Source organism: Falco rusticolus, chromosome 8 (genome assembly GCF_015220075.1).
Source record: "Falco rusticolus isolate bFalRus1 chromosome 8, bFalRus1.pri, whole genome shotgun sequence".
Classification (NCBI taxonomy): domain Eukaryota; kingdom Metazoa; phylum Chordata; class Aves; order Falconiformes; family Falconidae; genus Falco; species Falco rusticolus.
Window position 1 is genome coordinate 37,773,634 of NC_051194.1, and position 16,278 is coordinate 37,789,911.

At 41.7% G+C, this 16,278-nt stretch overlaps 1 protein-coding gene across 1 annotated transcript in view; it reads left to right on the forward strand.

The window, feature by feature from the left end:
• Positions 1 to 1,389: 1,389 nt before the first annotated feature.
• Positions 1,390 to 16,278, forward strand: part of GYPC (glycophorin C (Gerbich blood group)) — a 34,729-nt gene continuing 19,840 nt past the window's right edge. The window contains exon 1 of the mRNA XM_037397031.1: positions 1,390 to 1,606. Coding sequence (XP_037252928.1) covers positions 1,573 to 1,606 — 34 coding nt within the window. The 5' untranslated portion in view covers positions 1,390 to 1,572. The remainder of the gene's footprint in view (positions 1,607 to 16,278) is intronic.

Consider the following 16,278-nt stretch of genomic DNA (forward strand, 5'->3'; position numbering starts at 1 on the left):
ATCAGTATTTTCATAGAGGATCTATCTGGTGTAAATCAATGCTGTGTTACAGAGTTGAAGGCAGTGGAGCAACGTCAGTTTTTTCTATTATTTTTCTCTCTGTATTTTGTGCCTTGCTTTGTATATCATTAAATGTTCCAGGGCTTTCTACTGTGAGCCCAGAGTGTGGAAAATGCTGAGTAAAGTCATTTACTGTATCCATGCTCACAAACAAGCTGTTATTTGTTGTTGGCATGTAAATAAGTCACTGTTCTTTCGATTTTATAGCTGTTTAATAAATACTGTGAACCAAGTTTGCAGCATTGATTTTTTGTAGGAGGTCACTGAGATGATTTCACAGAAATACCCTGCAACACTTTTGCAAAACAGGATGAGTCTCAGCCTGAATTTCATGACTCTGTTTTTTTCCACTTCCATTCCGATGGTTACTGTGTTTTTGCTGTCACAGGCAGGCGGTTAATTCACCCTGACTCACAGAGACGAGGAAAATGGAAACTTTGTCCACTCTTCTGAGTGTCTAAGACATATGCATTATAAATTAGTTGTATTTTGGTATGACCTAGAAGTCCTAGCCCACGTCAACTGCAGACAGGCTGTGTTTGCACACCTAAAACAACTACATACAGCTGATTGCAGTATAGCATGTGGATAGCCAAATATTTTTAAATGTCAAAAATATAAATGAGGGAGCTGGTAGTCTAGTCCAGGATGAAAAATTTGCTGTGGAGTATAAGTAAACTAACCCATGCCCACCAATAAAGATATCCTATTTATAAACAATGCCTACCTGGAGATTAAAATAAAAATTCTAAGACTGGGGGGACATCTCTTGTATCATCTTCATTCTACAGACGGCAAACTGAGGCAGAGATTAAATGCTTTGCTGAAGGTGCCATAAGAAGCCTGTGTCAGTGCCAGGACTAGAGTTACCTGTGCCTCAGCCTGTGCCTCAGCCACAGGTTCCTCCTTGTTTTGAGCACAGGGTAGATCTGTGCTATATACTGACACAACTACTCCGACCTAGTAAATGTCATTCTCAATTTTCACTCATTAAAAGGACAGAATCGGTTAGACTGAGTGTTAAGGATGCTGCTGGGCAATGAAAATTGAAAGCCCTACTTTCAGTCTCACCCACTGGTGATAGGGAAGGTAGCCAGCTCAAGTTTTGCACTTGAAATAATATCAACAGTGGTCAGTAGGGTTTTGGGAAGCAAATCTAATAGGTGCATCTAGATTTGGCGAAGAATGAAAAGAGCATTTTCTTTCCACTGGTTGCTGGCTAGTAAAAGCAAAGGGGTGGAACACATCCAAGTTGCAAAACTTGAATACAGTTACTGCTATCTGCAAATGGGTGCCCCTCCCCGCTCATGTGAGCTACACAGGCAAAAGAGAATGACACATGTGCTGTTTCCTTTTCCAGTTGTAAAGGGGTCAGGAGCCAGGCAAGGAGAGCCCGAACAAGAGGAGCATTTTCCTGGGCTCTTCCAGCTGTTCTGGTCAATCCTGCCGTCGGTTCTGAGCAGGGAAGAGAGACTGTCAAGACAAATAAGGCATTTTTCAAAGGCGTAAATTATGAGTTACCAAAACAATACAACATCTCAACCACGTGAGTACTCTTATTCCCCCCACCCCACCCCCCCTTACAATAAGAGTGGTTTTTTCAGTCTGCTGCTTAAAGAAAAGATTGTCTAATGTGTTTCATATGTAAAAAGGAAAAAAAAAAAAGAGAGAGAGAAAAAAAAAGAAAGAAAAAAGAACGCCTGAAACTAATCCTGAAGAGAAAAAGTTGTGATGAAACTGTTTTCCTTTTTTATTCTTTGTGTTTGTGCACGCGCGGGTGTGTGAAGAACTGAAAGAGGCTCTGCAAACTTTGGCTTCTGAATAGGAACAAGCAAAGTTAGTAACGTTTCTGCCTAAACCCTGGCTTAGAAAAGTTTCATTTGAATGCTTTTCCCTCCCCCCACCTTCAGGAATGAAAATATAGAGCATTTCAAAAGCATACTGACGCTTTTCTGAGATATTAATGGTGCTGCCCAACTTGTCTTCAGAGTTTCAAGCTGTCTGTGTGTAATATGAGACACAAGCCACAAACTGGCAGTCTATATTTAAAGCCACAATGCATTTCTGCTCCTGGAAATTTAGAAACGTGGGATTAAGGACAAGGAAATTAGTTTCTCAGCAAGAAAGGGTACAGGAGGGCAAGTCCTCTGCTGGCGTAACTCTGCATATTTCAGTAAATTTTAAAAGAGAGTTTGGCCTGAACAGTCAAGTGAGCACGGAGGCTCAGCTGCAGCGTGGTAGCGTTCATTTTGGGACAGTATTAAAAAGAAAGCAGAGGGAAAGAGGGAGGATTCTGTTTTCATAAGCTGAGAAAATCAATGGGAAAATTCTGAATATTCAGTGTTGCAATAGCTCCATATCTCTTTTATGGCTTTAGTATAATCTTTGCTGTTTTAATTCAAGACAGTAGCTTTGTATTATTCTTAATAAATATTCTTTTATATAAAATTATAAAATAATAAAAAATATCTGCCAATAGCAGAATTGTTTAGCATACCATGGTACCAGTAATGAAGGCAAAAAGTACAGACGACACTGCTGTGATGTGCCTGTGGTTCAGGATTTGATCCAGAGACTGCTGTAAGAATATTTTTTCTGCGTGGATGTTGACACTGATGATGTTTCCCAAGCTCTGAATGAGGCAGGCTGATCCAGCAGAAATGACACAGTGAGCAGCACCTCTGCAATCCTGACCAGTAATTTCTATTTACCCTTCAGTCCTTTTTGCAAGTTCTAACCAACAAGAAAGATTAGATACTAACTTTATATTATTTTTTGATCCTTTTTATTCAGCAGTTTAGAATATTATAGCTTGTTTTGTATTGTTTCTATTATGGCTTGGTTTCTATTATTGATAGGAAAGAAACATTCAGGGTTCTGAGAGCTTGGGTTTGGAAAACCTTGAGTAATTTTCTGCCATTGGTGCTCTCCAAGCTTGTGCAGGTGGGTGGTTGTGACTCACTGAGATGCATTTTGTTCATTGTGCAATATCAGCAAGGGTCCAGACCCAATCTTGTATCTTTAGTGATGGGCTTGGCCAGGTGACAAGTCCAGGACCAGTTCTAAAGTCCTGAATACATTACAAATTACTTCTCTGACAGACCCAGATTGTTCGAGGACTCCACAGAAGGCCCTAGGGTGAATCTGGATGAGGAGTTAGTACCCCAGGGGGCCTTTTGTCTGTTCATAATGAAAAAAGGCTGATTCATCAGGTTCTCTTGTTTTTTCCAAAATCTAGGCAGGAATTCTCAGCTTGAACCATTTTAAGATCATATGATTGCCAGTGAAAATGAATGGCCTCCAATCTAGCTAGAAGAAGTATTCTGACTGAAAAATATTTACTACCTATTCTTTATTTGACCTCAGAATTTCCCTTACTGATTCAGACAGGATGTTCCTTTATTTAGTTTCAGTCTCTCTTTGTTTGATTTTTTTTTTTTAAATTACATGTATCAGATTTATGGATTAAAACCAAAATTAAATTAGAGGGAAGTCTGATAGTATTCTATTCCTGTATAATGCAAGTTTGGTGCATTGTTTTTATAAAGGTAGAGGTTTTGGGGGTAGGTCTTGTGGAAAAGGGTCCTATTTCTCAGTAAAATTCCTGCAATTTTTGCAAGAAACAAGATATTGAAAGATCAGTGTACTGACAGGCACTGCACAGCATGGACAGCAGATGTTTGCCAGAGAGGCAGAGTAATTGGGAAGACAAATTTGCTTCATAACCATAGTGAAAATCTTTGAAATGGGTGTGAAAATGCATAAAGAATCAGTAAAAACCTTTGACTATACTGAACATATTAATTCTTTGCTGAATACCTGCAGGTGAGACCACAGAGCACCTGCCTACTGATGTAAACTGAACACTGTTAAGTTACCTAATTGCTCGTGTTCTTTGCTTATCTCCTTGTGTTCACTCAAGGCTGATAAGGAATTTGTATTCATTCTATAAATACAGTATGATCCTGGCAATTCAGGTGGGAGCAGACTACTGTTTCAGATTTAAAATATTCAACTCTGTGAAACTTGCAAATGTATTCCGCATCGATATGGGGATGCTACACCATCTAACCTTGGGCACTTCCCATGCCCAGCTCAGATATCCCACTGCTTTGAGTGGACTCTCTGTATTACTCAACAGAGAGGCAAGGGAGCCAGTAATTCTACCTGCTGATGTTAGGCAGTGTGTGTATATTTACTACGTCATTAATTGTTAATGGACATTTGTGTGTGGCTGGAGTAAAATGGAATGCCTAAGTAAAGCAGTCTGTTACCAAAGCCAAAAATGGAGTTCGGTTTGGATTTCATTGACTTGGATTGAATACAATACTGTGCTGTGGATATGTATCCAGTTTGGGGTTTTTTTTTTTAGTTCTTCTGATATAAAGGGGACCTAGCCTGACTGCACGAATCTCTGCTCAGATGTACAGGCAGTAGATGTCTGATTTATTATAAAATCTGAGGAAATCCATAGGTTTGTCAATCTCTGTTGAGACTGCAGCTTTTGTGCTCTTCCTTTTAGACTGCACTGACCCAGTTTGGAGGCAATGGGACAGCTCAAATGAGGTGAAGGACTCACGCAAATAAATGTCACCTGGTCAAAGTTTGGTCTGGGAGGCAGTGATCTATGCAAAACCATCTTCAGGGGTCAAACGTTTTCATCCCTTTGGAGAAGGTGCTCTGCACCTTACAGGACTTAATCCGTACTCAGCATGCTGGGACTGTTTTATTTGGAACCTTGTATACTCCAAATGCCAGCCGTCAAAGGCATTAGTGGTTAAGGAAAGCAGTTTGTGGAGGCTTCTCTTCCTCACCACCTACCAGCAGAAAAGGTTTTTCTTCTGGGCAGGTAGCGAAGCAGTCCAGTCTGTGCTTTGCAGAAGAATTGGCCCAAAGGGAAACCAGGAGTCAAGACTGGACCTCAGGCCATGCCACAGCTGCAGAAAAAGGAAGAGGGTCAGGAACAGGGTGAAGCAAAGCATGCCTTGTGAACTGCACGTTTTCCATCTGCATTGCCAGCTGTAGTTCAGCAGTAGCCCAGCAGTGCAAGACTGCTCTGGGGGGAGCAGACCCTGCTGCTGCCTCTGTCCCACGAGCTGGAGGTCTCAGCTCCATCATGCCCATCTTCTCCACCTGCCACAATGACAGCTAGGGTTTCTGGCAAAAAGAGTCAAGTATGTGTGGGATGTCCCCTCCAGAGAGGTTGAGAGCTTGCCAAAGGTGCCCCCCCCCCCCAATAAAGGCAAAGTGAATGGTGAATCTGGTTATGACAGCAGCCTCGCCCTATCTTTAACTCATTTTGAGATACATTTTGGGGCTGCAGACTGATCCTTTAAATGTTCATGGAGCAGTACCACTTGGGTTTCACACAGGGCCTGTGAGAAGCCACAGATGATCCCTGTAGGCTTTTAATCACGTTATTCACTGTCTTGGCAATAGATTTGATTTCATTGCCCTTAATCAACAGAAGCACTTGTCTGTGACAATAACTAATAAACAAAAATGGAGGCTATTGATTATGAAAATTTTGGTCATCACTGGTAAACTTGTGAGCATTTATAAGCAAGGAAACCTATAGATTATAACAACCTCTCATTTTTAGCACAGAAGTCTCAAAACAGGTCCCACAAGCATTTATGTAAATTGACTGCCTCTGCTTCTATATTTGTCTCTCACCACTGTGCATATGAATTGGAAAATTTGGCTTTATACCCCAGGGCTTTCCCTGACACCCCAATTGCCTGAGATGTTGATGTGAAAGTCTGTGAATTGAAAGACCCAGAATGCACCTGAAATTTCAGTAATTAACAGCAGAAATGTTGGTAAACCTCTAAGCTGGAGGGAATGGGCGGGATGTCCACCCAGATAGGAGTCTGCTTTTTTAAAATACACAGCTCTCAGCATTTCTGGACACTGCTTTTCACACATACACACACACACACACAAATAGGGGGATGGAGAAAAAGAAAAGAGAAGCCAATTATTTACACAATAGATGTTAAAGATTCAGGTTATGGCTGGTTATGTGCTTAAGCCTATTAGTATTACAGAATCATGCAGTGTCTGCATCTCATTGCTGATACTGCTGCACCTTTCTTTCTAGGCTCTGGTGGAATATACCCTGTATCCACCGCTGTTCAAATGACTGAGTCCAATCAGCAAAGCCTTTTGTACAACAGGCTTTCAGGACTGCATTCTCTAATGAAAGTCTGTTTGTGTGTCTGCTCTGTGGAGTGCCTGTCTCTATTGTTGGGGCAGGATTAGTATTCCTATAGCATACAGAAATTCAAGCCAGCAGAGGGATCTGATTGTGCTAGGTGCCGTATAGGCACCCTTTCTTCAAAAGGCTGGTAGCCTACCTAAAGGATGGATTACAGGTAGGAGAGAAATGACTGCTTCCCAGGGGCACTCTGGAGAGGCAGCTTTTGGCTGTGGGAAGGCATTTTTAGCAGCCAGGAGGCAGGAGCTAGTATTGATTCCAATAGACCCACTGGGGCAACAACTCTTTGCTTCCCACTCTCTAATTTTGTAACACATGCTTAGGAAAAAAGGTAGGTCTGAAATCATTTAGCAATTGCCCTGTTTATTTCCCACAGAAAGAACAGAAAAATTTTACACATGATATTTGGTGCTAGTAGAAACTTTGTTTACTTTTTCTTCTTTTTTTACCTCACATTGAAGTTGTGATAGGAAATGCATGAAAAATTGAGGGACACCCAGATGTTGCAGTGACAAGAATACATGAACACCTTAGCTGGGCAAATATTTGGACAGCACACAGACTGTTTTACTTACTTCTGAAAGACTTAAGTTCCTAAGTCAAATGAATTTGGCAGTGTTACCCCAGTAATGAGTTGATGAAAAATTCACCAGCTGCTAGGCATTCTGAAAAACTACTTGGTGAATGAAGAAAAGTGGCACTTGGAGAAATCAGGTTTGGTTTGTCAACAATTTATGAACACGCATGGAGAAAGGGACTGTCTTCTCTGGATGATTTATTTGTAACCCATAACTCAATTGCATCAAGTAACAATACTGCAACATTATAACAACAGACATGCAGCTCGTAATTTGTAGCTGAAATAAGATCTGAACTCTGTTTCTCCAAGAGTCAGCATGGTCTAATTCACACCAGATTCCCAATGTTAGCATGGAAATCAAATGCACTGTCTGTGCTATGCTGCTCCCTTATTGCAGATGTACCTCGCACGTGTAGTTTCACCAATGAGACATCTGGCTAAGTGATTTTCCTCTTAATTAATCTTCTCATCTGCAAAGGAGGCCAGTGTCTCATATCTTCTCTTCTGACATATGTTTCACCACAGGGTTCTTCCTGATGAAGCAGAAAACTTCACTTAAAATCTCAATGGGTTAAACTAGTTCTACTGCATTGAAGTTTTAAAGTGATTTTTTTCCTTCTCTCTCCCTCTCTTTTTCATCTTAGGGGGGAAAAAAAGAAATCAGTTATTTCATGAGGGTCTACCTCTTTCTTCTTCAGATAAGCCCTGAAATGGAGTTAAGCTTTTTATCAGTAAGTTGCAGGGGGGTTTTTGAACACACCCTGAGACAGCTCCATGTTATCATGAGTGATAAATGCCTATTTTACTGGAGACTGTATGTTTAAAATGTCTAGTTTTATGAGGCAGTCCACATTATAAAGAGCATATGTGACAAGGTCACAGCAATGCAGAATCAGACATCAAGTCTTTACATATGTGTAGGTGGTTAGATTTGCAAATAGAGACTATTTTAGTATCATCAAACCCAGAAAATGGATTTGAATTCTTTATATACATACATATATGCACACACACAGTGTATCTATATATAATATACTGTATAACGGTATGCATATATATACACAGACATACATATCTATACACGGACACCCCTCTTCACCACTTACATGGCTTTTCACTAGTCAGACTTCTCAGTATAGGGAGTTTTATTTCCCTGACCATATCTCTATTCACAGATCAATACCCACACAAACACGTTTCCCTTTTTGTATGATAGATACCTTCAAAAGTGGCAGAAAAAAATGACTGTATTTTTGAAGGCTTAGCAGAGGCATAAACTCAAGAACAAGAAAGAAAGCAAGGAGATGGTTTGGGCTACATAAGAAGCTGAAAACATTACAAAAAATCCTTTTTTTATGATATAGTAAAACATTAGAGAAACAGCCTTATACAAACTATCTCTTGCAGATGCCAGATTCAGATGTCTCTCTGCTGACTGTATATACAGTTGGAGCGTAGCAGCGCATGACGGTATAGACACTGAGTCACTCCATGTTTTGAAATTAAGCATCTACGTTACTTGCCTGAATCCATCTTGGAGACTACTACAGGACCCATGTCCATATAAGCAAAGATTCAGAGAAAAGCAATGATAATAAGAAGCAAAGAGGAAGTAGATGTTCCATATGGCTCAAGCTATTTAAAAAGGGAGAACCCAGATTAGGACAGGCCATGTCTGCACTCTTCTTCAGGCAGTGAATGGTTTAAACCTCAAGCAGGCAGGAGATTGGGTCAGGTTTGTGTTCTTCTAGTAGCTCATCTGTGCTGGGAGAATTTGGTACTTGCATCTTCAGGACAGTTTTACAGAAAAACCGGTCATTTTAGCGTGTTCATGCTGAAAAAAATTTATTCTTTAAAGAATAACTACCCTCGTTTGGAAACAGAATACTTATTCAAGAATCAATTCAATGTTATTATGTAATTGTTTCACCTCAAACAGTTACGGGAAAATGAATTTATACTGGAGTAGCTTTCACAGAATTGTTACTCCAGGTTCACTTGATCCTTTTGTGTAGGCATTTTTTTTCTCTGTACACAAGAAAAATAAGCTTGTTTTCTTTGCAGCAGCATTCTTACTAAGACAAAAGCAAGAGGCTTCTCATCTGCTAATTGGATGTTTCAAACATTTCAGTCACTTAACAAGAGATGAAACAGCAGCCCTTGATGACCAAGTTCAGCTAAACCAAATAATCCTTAGTTAAAACAAAGAGCCTGAAAATCACTTAACCACAGGTTACTGAGGACTTACATGTATGAATGAGTAGAGGGAAAAAATATTTCTAGTGCAAGGTGAAGAGGTACCATAACAAGGCGGTCATCCAAGAATCCAGGAAACCTGTATATATTTTCAAAAATTCTAAAGTATGTTTAAAATGACACCCTGAATGTTTTTGGTTTATTTCTATCTTCTGTGATCTATATGGGTGTATTGTTAAAATTTGCTTTCAAGGTTTTCTTAGCATGTATTAGGGCTATAAATTTACCAATTTATTAAATTATTGCTGTATCTGTGATGCAAGGATGCTCTGAGAGAGTGGACCAGACTCTATCAATACCTCTCTCTCACACCTGACCTCCCAAGTTGTCTAGTTCAGGTACCCTCTGCACCTCCTAGTCCTTCCTGTCTGACCCTTTCTCAGCCCACAGGTAAGTGCTCGTATCTCAATACAGGAAAGACACACAGGTCCCAGTTGTTAAATGCTATTCCCTCCCTTTTTTCAAGGACCTCCCACAGTCCTGACAGTGGGAAGGAAGAAAAGCATAGACAAGGAAGACATACATCTTCCCCTGTCCTCCTCTGGGCTGAGGCCTTGTTTCCTTTGGGAATCACCCCCTTATCCATCTCCCTTCCTCTTCTCTGTTGGTTTGGCTTTGTTCTTTCATCTTCACAGATTGCTACAAAACACCTCCCCCCTCCAGATCTTTCCTGTCATCACATAGGAATTTTTATTTACAACCTGGGACACACCTTATACATCCTGGATCACACAATTGAGAGAGTTCATTATTGTCTGTCTCTTTTGAATTTCCATAATTACATCAGTGGACTTTGATTTTTGGACTGTGTTGCATAGAAATCCAATTTTACTCTCACTGAACCCATTGGGAGTTTTTAGTTTAAAGAAGCCTATACTACCAGTTGTTAATGGCAATTAAGCCCTTGGTGGAAACAGGGCAATATACACAGGGTTAGGCTACATCTCTACAGAAACTCCTGCCTAAGCTGTTGAGCAGAGCAGAGCAGGAAGCACAACTGCTGTTGGGAGCCATGCTTCCGTTCCAGCTTCTGCTTTGCTTTGGGAAAAGGAGAAGTCATGGGTTTTTCACTCTTTTTCAAAACCACTCAGTGTGCTTTGCACACCCTATCACTTTTCCTTTTGCCAATCCTACTCTTGCCCCAGTCATGAGGAAAGAGTGGAGTGAATGGCTTCTGTTAACATCAGCACAGCCAAGAAGAGCTGCACCAGGTCAGAGAGGAGAAGGGTGCTTTGTAGGTCCCTCTTGTGCAGGCTGTGTCCACCGAATGGAAAGGAACAAATTCTGAAACTTGTTGATTGCCTTTGGCACTTTCCCATCTCCCACCGAGAGGTGTCTTCTCCTCCATACGTACAGATTGAGCAACAGCTAATGTCAGGATCCTTGATTATTCTTAAAAAAAATGAAGTCACCTTCTGTTTCACCTTTTGTAGAGCTGGATGGATCTGGTCCCTCCAAACACTTTTCTCATCCTGCTTACTTGCCCACCCGCTTCACCATATATCCCCAGTTTATGCTTCCTCCTTCTCAAGCTTACCTTTCCACACCCTAACCCAAGAATCCAGATCTCATTTCTACTTACTTGCTGTACAAGGGACAATTTGAGATTACTTGAAGTCCAAGCCATTACCACAAAGGCAGTGGTGGTGTGGTGACTTCATGTAGTGAGAGATGGAAAAGATGGTGGTGTACAGCCCAGTCCCAGGAAGAAGCTAGATTGCTCATAGCCTGGGTTAGCCAAGTCCTTCCTCTGTTTCCAGCTCTCCAGTCAGCGTCTCCTTCCTACTCATTATTAATAGCAAGCTCCCACCATCTTTCTTCTCACATCCTTCCCATTCCTTCTTAACAAAATACGGTCTCCTCCATTGCATGAATTTATCCTTTTTGCTTTGTTTAGTCTGCAGATTCCTCAGGACAGAAATCCTCTCTCCTTCCGTCTCCTTTCTAAACAAAAGTCACCCATTATTTGCCACTTCATTGCTGATGGCAAAGAGCACTGACCACATCCATCTTTCCAAGTTACCTCATCAAGTTGCTCATTCTGGGAAGAGATTTAGGCCTCCTGAAGCATAAAGATAAAATGCAAAAAAACCAACCTTAGGTAGGACATCAACTGGCAAAGTATATCAAGTTGGAAGGACTTTAGTGTTTTCTCCTTGAAAATATTTTCCCTCTAAACATATTTATTTGTATTCTCTGAGATAGTCTCTAGACTGTGGAGATCAAAGCATGCTGGAAATCCAGCAGAGTTTTAAAGTGCATTAAAGGTAGCGTGTTTCAAAGCCACATGCCTGAACATTTAAGCACCATGGAAGAAATGAAGTAGCAGGTGGTAATACATGTAAACATGATTGTTCTAATCTTCAAACTTTTCAACTTGTCAAAGCCTAACTCTGTGACACAACGTTTGACAAAGAGCAAAAATAAAGGATGCTGCATGCATACAAAGACACACAGGAAAGCATAAAGCCCAAAGACACCAGTCAGCTTTGGGGTTTCTCTTTCAGCTACACATCTGCTCTTGCAAGTCATTTACAGCAATAAGGATGTGGATTTACCAGACTTAAGTGGAACCTGGCAACTCTGAGCATGGAGTGAGTGCTTCTTTGGAGATTTAAATAGAAAAATGTAGCTCTCTGCTGCGTATTTTTCACCAAGGAAAATAGTATAAAATGCCATCCACTACAGACTAGTGGCATTTGTAAATGTCTGCATATTGTGAATAGATAGATATAACCAGTCTTTAATGTTCCTCACTTAGCAACTGAAGCATTGTCAAAATATTTTCAGGTGGTTTCACAGAGCCAAAGTGAGACAAAATGCATCTCTTTTTCTTTTTATTACTCCTAAAGAAATGAGAACATAATAACGAGAGATATCCACCAGATCTAACCCCTTTCCTGCCTTAACTTTTGGTGCTTGTTTTCTGATCAGCTGTAGCTGCAAACAGAAATCTTCATCACCTGAGGTCCTGGCATGTAAACTAATAGTTGCCCATTTCTGTCTCCTTCACATTTCTGCAGTTTCTCAGGAAATTCCTTACTCATTGCAGGTTAGCACTGCATTGCTGAAGTCAGTGGTGGTGAGATACTTGTACCCTGGAACTCAAGATCGCTCATATTGATTTCATTGGACTTTGGATTAGAATTTGCTGATTTCACATCTTCACTTTTTTAATATTATTCTGTTTCAAATGCCTTGACTTACCTCACAGCAGCCTTATCTACTATCACCACAGATTTTAATGAAGGCAAAGTGATTTGATTTATCACTGGTAACTAGAGCTTTTCTAGGAACCACTATTGAAGGCAGAGGGTAGTGGGGAGCAAATAAAGATAAACTGATTCTGTATGCTCCCAAAGAAGAATACTTCTTGCTGATTCAAGGTTGTTGCACATTAAGAAAATATATCTATGGCTCCTGAGCTTATTCTCCCTGTGGATTAATGATCCATAAGGGACTCCTTGTACCAAGGAGGAGTAAATCACCCCTCCTGCTTTTGGAAGGCAGAAATGTGACTGGGGACATAAATGGTTTTGCATTTCTATGAACTTTGCTGTTGCTCCTTGGTAAAAGATTTCCCCTTCTGGAATCCATTAAAATCTGTGAATCTCAGGCAAAGACTGTTCTTCCTCCTCCTGTGTTCTGTGTGAGATGTTTAATCTCTGCATCCTGGGGACATAAACATTTGTGAGCTGGAAACAGAGCATGAGCCAAGCCCTTCACTTGGAGTACGTCCTTTGATTTTCCTTGCTTGTAATGAATGAAACCTTTCATTTCAACAGCATCTGACTTGTGTCAGAAGGTTCATGACTAACTGGAGCAACAATGGGGAGGCAGAGATGGATGGAACTGTTTAAAATGTGTCATTGCTAAATAAGTAAAGATCAGCTTTAAATATGGGGGAAGAAAGCAAGAGAAGGTACGACTGCATGACTGCTTTTAAGATAAAGTGCAGCCTGGACTTTTTCCCCTTACTCCTCTTCATGACTTGCATTTCCTTTACAGAAAAGGTCATGCCTTCTCTCCCAGGCTGCAAAACCCCTCCCTGGGCAGGAAGCGTATCCTGTGTCCTGTTTTCTCCAGAGGCCGGTAGCAGAGCAGATAGGAGCATGACTTCCATGTAGTTGCTTCCATTGTGTTGTTTTTAAGTGACCAGAGTACCGAATTGCTGGGTAAATCCCTTCCCTTTCAAATGCAGTGTAGCACAGCCCCAGGACCTTGCAGAGTCTGGCAGCTGCTGGAAGTGGCCAGAGGGGGAAATGCAAGCTACTCCCTTTGGAGGCGTTGGAGCCTATTTTTGTCAGATATGAAATTGCAGCAGTTATTGCGGGGGGGCGGTGAGGGGAGTAGGGGTGGGTGGGCATACATCCTGTAATTAAAGATTGTGTCTGTGACTCATTCCAGAGGAGAGGGATGTATTTTTATTATATTCCTCATTCAATGAGGAAAATAGGCTTGGAAACCGGAACATCTAGCACATGCCATTTTCCACCTAAGTGATTTCCTTCACAGCTCACACCTGAGAAGAGACTGTCAATTCCCTAAGGGACCAGCCCTCCCCAGTCATGCCCTGCTGCCTGCAGCACACAGCAAGGTCCAGGGTTTGTGGGTGGCTGGGGGAAGTCTGCCAAGGAGACACTGATAAATATGGATGTCCAGCTTTGCAGATGATTTTGTTTGCCAGTATTTGGCACATTAAGGTAGCAGCTTGATGTCTGTGGGCATAGGCATCTATATCCCTAAGAGGATACTTCTCCCCACCCCAACCCCAACCCCACCCACCCCCCACCCCGCACTGAACATAATCCTGGGTGAGGGGAGATATAGAAAGAAATGCAAAATCAGTCCCTTAACAGGCGCAAAACTATGTCATGCCAGCTGTGGCCAAGGGTCGTATCATCTCTCCAGACTCCCAGGGCACGCATATCTGCCTTTCCCATTCCTCATCCTTGCTGGGATATTTCCAATCCATCTTCTAGCTAACAGTATTTGGTACCAATTTTTTCCCATACTTTGTTTCACTACCATTGCACAATTAAATGGTGGTGTGGCATTACCAGAGCTGCCTGTGTGTTTTCCTTGGCCCTTACCAGCTGGCTGCATGGTTACACCAGTATTAAGAAAAAGAGACTTTCTTTCCCAGGGACACTGCCACCTCTTCCCATCTGCTGCAGTACCCATGACAAATGATTACCAACATTGGTTTGATCCTGATGGTGCTGGGTATTCTTGCCTAACCAGGACTTAAATGTTTTTTTAGATCTGCCTATGAAAATGCTGTAGTGAGCATGGAGCTGACATTCCACCTTTCCCATTACAGCCAGCAGCTGATGCCTAATGGAGAGTTAAAGCACAGGGCAACCATCTAGGGATCTGAGGCATGGGAAATTCTTGAGCCAGAGTTAGTATTTCAGTGTTTAAAGGGTTGCCTTGGGGTATAAAAGCTTTTGCATTTACCAGAGTTTCTCATATTAAATACTTTAACGTCCTGTTCACATCCAGACTCAGGCTGGGTCTGTGGGCTGTTTTATCCACTTGGCAGGACTGAGCCTTGCCTCCCCCTCTTCCCTCTTCTTGAACGAGCTCTTTTAACTTGTACTTGAAGGAATTCAACCTTGGGAACTCAGCATTACTGAAGGCACAGCTTGTGTCAGGGAGCAAGGCACTCTGCCTTGTTTCCCCAGGTAACCACAGTGCCTCCAGAAGCCACGCAGACATGCACACAGTTGTGACTTTATCCTTTTGTCCCCTCTAACAGCCAGCTGTGCAGCAGGAGCCGGCCCCAGAAACTGTACAGGCTGTTGTGTGAAGCTATCCACGCAACCCAGCACAGCACAAGGGTGTTGACATGCCTAGCCCATGTCTGGGAATGCAAGCGGGATAGGGGAAGCCTCTGCCACTCCTTCTTCCCTCCTCATTCAGCAGAGCTCCTGCTTGTCAGACAAAACACTTCAGTGGAAGGCTTTAAGGAGGTAAAGCCAGGCTGCTGTGTATGTCCGTTCTTACAAAGCATAAGCATATCCAAGGGAATGTTTCTTGCTGACTGTCTGCTACAAGGACTCCCAAGAGCAAAGAAGCTAGAAAGACAAGCCTTAGAGCTTCTGCCTATGTGTTTAACTCTCATGAGGGTGGCAGAGGCATGGGGCAGGGCTACCACATCTCATGAAAGTAGCTTAGTGGATTTAGAAACACAGGCATTCAGGTCTTGTGGAATAAGGAATTAAATTTAACAGACAGGCCCTGTAAAAATGTGGGCTGTTTTATCCACTTCTTTCAGTTTATTCCATCTATGCAGACAGAATCAAAGAATGTGAAGGGATGTGAGCTTTATTCATCTCTAACTTGTAACAGATACATACTTGTGTCCAAGCCTTGCCCTAACACGAAGTACAGCATAACTCCTCCTGAAATAAACTGCAGCTCACCCATATCTCGGGGTGGAACTTGGCTCTTAAACAAAGTTTAATGGGAGTCTGCTCTGGTTGAACTCTACTTATGACTTCATATTTTCCAGTGTTGTGCTAACGCTGTTGGTTTGTTCATTTTTCTTTTCTTTTCTTTTTTTTTTTTTCCTCCATTTATACTAATAGGTGTTTCAGTGGGATAACTTGACCTTATGATACTGTTAAAAGCAGACTTCTCTGGAGGCAATGTTAAATAATTTGGGTGTGTTATGAAAGGGCTTTGAGAAATTTGCAGGCTTTCATGATGGCTTGAGAAGACAGAGTTTTGCAGCCTCTTAGGCAGCATCAGCTACTGAATTAAACTGGGAAGCTGGAAAACAGAGAAGATGGGCAGAGACTAAATATGATGATGTTGATGATTACTCCTTTGTTCTATCATGCTTCTAATATCCATAAAATGGAGTTTTTAAAAGTTTTCACCGTTGGCCTAACAGAGCAGTTGGAATGCAAGACACATCTGCCACCAACTTCAAAGGGAGCAGAAGCTGTGTAAAAGATCTTTTGCAAATCCCACCTTGTATGTGTACCACTTGCTATTTCACTTTGTGTATTGGAGCACTGCTCTGCTTTGATACAAGTGCAAATGGGACAGCAGGAACTGCTGCTGCCCCTTTGAATTCTGCTGTGGAAGAGCAGCATCGCCCCAGGGAGGGAGAGTGGTACATAGTAACAGCCCTGCCCTAGAGTCCCTATTT